The sequence below is a fragment of the Sinocyclocheilus anshuiensis genome, unplaced genomic scaffold (assembly GCF_001515605.1).
Source record: "Sinocyclocheilus anshuiensis isolate Anshui unplaced genomic scaffold, SAMN03320099.WGS_v1.1 scaffold1794, whole genome shotgun sequence".
NCBI lineage: Eukaryota > Metazoa > Chordata > Actinopteri > Cypriniformes > Cyprinidae > Sinocyclocheilus > Sinocyclocheilus anshuiensis.
The window spans coordinates 13,119-18,682 of record NW_015544222.1 but is presented as its reverse complement, the minus strand read 5'-3'; the positions used below and the strand labels follow the sequence as shown (position 1 = coordinate 18,682).

The window sequence follows — 5,564 nt, the reverse complement described above, 5'->3', positions numbered from 1 at the left end:
TTTTTGGGGGGGGGGGGGGGTACGTCCATGGAGACCGGGCCGAGTGCCGAGGCCAGGCTTCCTGAGCTCCCTGCTTTGCCATGGCCTCATGAACTGTCCGCTCCGCCATGGCCTCCTGGACTGTCCGCTCCGCCATGGCCTCCTGGACTGCCTGCTCCGCCATGGCCTCCTGAACTGTCTGCTCCGCCATGGTGCTTTGGTAAACCTTATCCCCTTTTTTGCCTAGAAAAGACATTTGGGCTTAATAGTGTCGTGGAAGTGATAATTGCTTTGGGCTGGTTTGCCTCAGGGGAGGCCACTTGGTCAGAACTTCTATTTGAAGTCAATTTAAGTAATAATACAGTATTTTCTTTTGGACTTTAATGGCACTTAGAAGGACTTAGTCGTGAAATAAACGAAATAAATAAATAAGATATTGCCACCTCTATCAAAGTGCTAATTGCTTTTTTGGTCGTTATAGTCTCCTCTGATTGTGGTTGCATTAGTAGTGAGGGGAGATAAGTACCTTTTGTTCATGCACTAAAGCAGATTTCTGCATAGCAAAAATTCTATACATCAAAAAGTGCTTTAGACGAATTGAACAAAATGAGCAAAACTTGTACCCTCAAAGCCCCATTAGTCAGTTTCAAGTACCCCTTCAACGATACCAAACCGCTATGGTCTTTTAAATCAGACTCTCTATAGCTTCCTTGTCAGACTCTGTTCCATGTGTTGTGTCTTGTGTTTTGTTCCCCACGTGCTCCATGTCCTGGTTTTCCCCATGTTCCTCCTATGCCCTTATTTGGTGCTTCCCGTTCCTGTCCTTATTATTGTTTCATTAGTTCAAGGTGTGTCTCGTCATCCCATCGTCTAGTCATGTGTATTTATAGTGTTTCCTGTTTTGAGTTTCCTGGTCCGGTATTGTTATGTCAACCTCCACTGCTATGTGTGTTTTCCTGGTTCCCTTGATTTCATTAAAGTCTCCTTGTTGATGTACTCCACGTCTCCTCGTTCCTCGCTCCGCGCTCCCTCACAGTAGCAATCGTGACATTCCTATCGGCATGTATAACCATTATTTTATATATTTCGTTTTCTGTTAGTTTGTTTGGCTGCATAAGACACAAATACAAATATAGAAATACATAAACACTGAAAAATCACTGAATTTTCAGACAGAAAGTACTAGTAAATTACAAAGGAATCGCCAGTAATACTTTGAATTAAAATTTTAATTAAAAACTGAAATAGTATTTTCTTGTAAAACATACTGTTTAAAGCAGTGTGGGCAGCATAAAGTTGGTTTTAGCTTTATGAACAGCAGATGTGAGTTTGCAGGTTCACAGGTTTTGTTTTGACAAACATCCACACAAATTGACGAACCTGGTTCTTACATAGTATTACTTTTTTCCCTTATAAATAGTTACTGATTAAAGATTAATCAATTGCCATAATATATATTTAGGATATGTAAACAGTCATAATTTATGTTTTATAATTTTAACAAAGAAAAATCTAGATGTTTTGAAGTTCAGTTCCTTTGGTACATGGATGGTAATCACTTTTATATAACATGTCATGTAATTAATTATGTTTGTTTTGCTTACATAAAATAGACCTCGTGACTGAAACCCTTTTAGTTCATACATATCTCACTTCTTTTATACCTCTTCTCAACACAGATCTGCATAATGAAGCTAAATTTGGTGCAGTCATATGAATCATTCTGTTCTAAAATAAGCCTTGGGAGCATTATGACAACAGTTTTTCATAATAAAATCTTTTGATGACAACACACCCCCATCCATGCCTAAACATGACGATTATGTGCTGTTTTCATAGGAATAAAACAAAGAAACACTTTGGTGGCTTTGATTTCTGATTAGAAGTTACTAATAGGGTAACTGAATATGCTGTGCCCTTTATGAATCATGTCTTGGAGGGCTTTGATTTACCGCATTGACGTCATATGTTATTTTCTTTCCCCTTAGGTATGTGTACGAGTTTGCCCTAAGGCACAGAAACATCCCAGCAGGCTTTGTTCTTAATGCTACTCAGAACCATGTGAGAATGGCAGAGAGATGTTGCCACCCTGCTGTCAAAAACTCTTGTTTCCTCCAAGAGGTAGTGTGAACCATACATCTCTGATTACACTCTTTGGAAATCCTGGGGCGGCACGACCCCAGTGAGAGGGGTGATGTTGGGTGAATGTATTTAATGCTGATTATATTTTATCACTTTGTCATTTGCAATCACATGCGCACACAAAGTAAGACGCTGCACATTATTCATCCCATAATAGTTCATTATCATCTTACAGGACTATGTTATTATTAGACGTCACGACCGAATTAACTGGCACTGAAATAACAAGGAATGGTGGTCAAAGGGTTACGCAAAAAGCAAATTGGGTGAACGAACCCTTTAAGATCCTGGTGAATGTAATTGGATAGAGGTACAACTAATTGTTTTATTTGTTCATTTAAATGTTTTTAAAAGTTACCTTGTTACCATAGCAGATGCACAGCAGACATACTGTTCTGAGATGAGAGAAAATAGATCATTTGTGTTCCAATGATACATCAAAATACTTAAATGTGAATCTTGAAAAAAGGCTTTATAAACAATAACATGCTCACTGTTTGTTGTGTTTGTTTTAATACAGTAATTGATTGATTCAATGTATTTGATAGTTAAAATGACTACAAATGCAGGTTTTCGTCACCACCGTCAGATGAATATTTTGATGATATTTGATTATGATATTTTATATTTGTTGAGGAATTGTTGGTCACATGTGAAAATATGATCTGTCTGCTAACCTGAGAATGTGTTTTGAAATGTTAAAAAGCTCTTGATTGCAAAATAAGTGATGGCAAGGTAAAAAGCACATTTTGATAAAAAAGTGAAAAGTTGGACTTCCGGTGGCTGGGCACAAGTGATGCACGCCTAGAACTGAGCTCTGTCTCAAAAGTCCAAAATTTAGAGTTAATATCTTTACATTCAGAAATTAATTCAGAATAGTTTACTCCGAAGTATCCCTGGAAATGTCTGGACCAAAATCCGCTAAGAATAAGCCGTCTCAAGATGAGAACACAGGTTTCACCATGTATGCATTTGATTTACAGTGTTACTAGTCATCTGCTATCAAAATCAGTCCATTCACGATGATGTATATGAAAATTGATTCCTGTTTATGGAAAAGAAGCTTGTAATACATTCAGTTCCAATGTATTTATTTATGTTCTTTTTGTTCTTCTTTTTTCCTTTGTATTTGCAGGTTGTGTACTTGAATGCAGCAAATAACAACCGCCCAGTTCAGGAAAGTAAAAGCATTTGAATTTTATTTCTGGTTCATGTTTTCTTCAAAAGGCACTGACCAAGGAAGTTTCATATGCGGTAAAAGTGTCCATAATTAAAGGTAAAGTACAGTTGTCTGAAATTTCATTTAGGCCTAAATTTAGTAACTTAAGTAATCTGTAGGTAGCTTTTCAATGTCACTTTTAAGTTACAAATATCTTACATTTATTAATAAATAACTGATGTTTTTAAACCTAAATTTATTTCAATTTTTACTGTTTCTATAGGATTGAATGCATTTGGTGTGATGTCAGAATCATGGTGACCAACAAGTAGACATGCTGCACTCGCTGGAAGCATAACGATTGCTTGACATATCAGTGGTTGAGATCCTTTTCAGTGTGCACTTCACTTTTCTCCCAAGAATTCTGGCAGACTTGGACACATTTGCAGAAGCCTGGAATCATCCACTCTCCTCAGAAGGCAGTCGAAGTTCAGAGCATCTGTGGTGCATTGGACTGATACGCACAAAATGTATCAATCCGAGAGATATGAGGTATGGAGAATCTGCTTTCTTTACTCTGTCACCACACTGCTGTTTATGCATTAGTCTAAGTGGATTTTTAACTATGTATTTAACTGCTAAATCATTAGCTATTGTTCAAGAATTTGAATCACTTTTGAGTTCGGATGGGTTGAGGGCACTCAAACACCTTCTGAATTAAACTGGTCCTAATATCCCTGTTAAAGAACTGTATTTGCTTTGTCAGTTTTTTTTTTCAACAAATATGGGGTAAATACATTAAAAAAATCACTGCTATGTCCCAGTCTAGATATGGCTCGTTGATGTCCTGAAGATTTAGCAGTTAAATACATCATTAAAATCTACTTAGATTAATTCATAAACAGCAGTGTGGTGACAGGGTAACTAAAACAGGGTCACCATACCTCATCTGGTTACAATTAAAACAGCAAGCCCAGCCCCACGACTGACAAAAATAAAAGTGTTCGCGCGAGCAGGTGAGGGAAGATCGAGCGCGAGGATGTGGGGAATGATCATGCGCGCGCAAGGGCTTGTATTGCGCGCAGAGGACGTCACGCGCGCGCGCGAGGGTTTGAAATGAGCTCGCGGGCTCCCGTTTCCTCGCGTGTAAATCTGTTTTCCTCTCGCGGAATTGATTTACCCCGCGCGCCAGCATCAGTGGTGCGCTCGGTTATTAATGGCATAGAATTGCCGCCATATGAGACGACGACGAAAAAGAAAGGCAAAGATGGGCTGATTGAAGACTCACCGAACTCAGCCATTTTGATGGCTTTGCAAGATCAAGAGGAAAGGTTTGCCAAAAAGGTGTAATTGGCAGTAAGAGAGGTAATGCAGGAGGTACTCTCTGGAGAAATCCAAACTTTAAAGAACATGATTGAATCCTCGAACTCCGCAGTAAACGAATTGCGACAGGATATCACCCGCCAAGCTGAATTCGGTAAATCATTACAAGGGCGGATGGACTCTATGAATGCAAACGTGCGTGCGGTTAAACAGGAGGTTAATACGCATCAGCAAGAGATAATGAATCTCCGTGACAAAATGGTTGAAATGGAGGATCGATCGCGAAGATGTAACGTTCGACTCGTGGGCCTACCTGAGGCAGCGGAGGGTGAAAACACCGTTCAGTTTCTTCAGGAATATCTACCAAAGTGGATCCCTTCCCTCCAGGGAGGTGGGAAGATAGAAATCCAGCGGGCTCACCGTATCTACGGCAGCCGAGACAAGACAAATCGCCCTCGAATGCTTACCTTTCGGCTTCTCAGATACCAGGATAGGGAGAGAATTCTTAACGGAGTCAGAGCACCCCAGTCCGAAATAATACTCATCCAAGCTGTTATTTTTCCCCAATTTTAGCAATGAAACGGCTCTGAAGAGAAGATCGTTTGACAGTGTGACAAGGCAGTTTGCAGATGAGGGTTTGCGTCCATTCCTGATATATCCAGCAACTCTGAAAGTGAAGTTCAACGGAACGCTACATCACTTCAAGAACGCCGATGATGCAGGGAAGTTTCTGCTGGAATTGGATCATGCCTTGCTCTCAACGATTGATGCGCCGAGTACTTCTGCGTCTTCATTTCCAATCGCATTTGATGACCAGGAAAACCCTTCCAACGTCACTTCACAATTTAGTTCATCGATACAACTGAATTCGGTAAGCAAAATGGCCTTTGTCTAAATAGGTCTGATGGGTTATATTAATATTTCTGATGTTCGTTTGGACTTGGACTTGAGACGTGTTGCT

At 39.7% G+C, this 5,564-nt stretch overlaps 1 protein-coding gene across 1 annotated transcript in view; it reads left to right on the top strand.

Moving 5' to 3' along the window:
* Nucleotides 1-2,500, top strand: part of LOC107697255 (vitamin D-binding protein-like) — a 13,472-nt gene extending 10,972 nt beyond the window's left edge. The window contains exon 5 of the mRNA XM_016497973.1: nt 1,968-2,500. Coding sequence (XP_016353459.1) covers nt 1,968-2,109 — 142 coding nt within the window. The 3' untranslated portion in view covers nt 2,110-2,500. The remainder of the gene's footprint in view (nt 1-1,967) is intronic.
* Nucleotides 2,501-5,564: the final 3,064 nt, after the last annotated feature.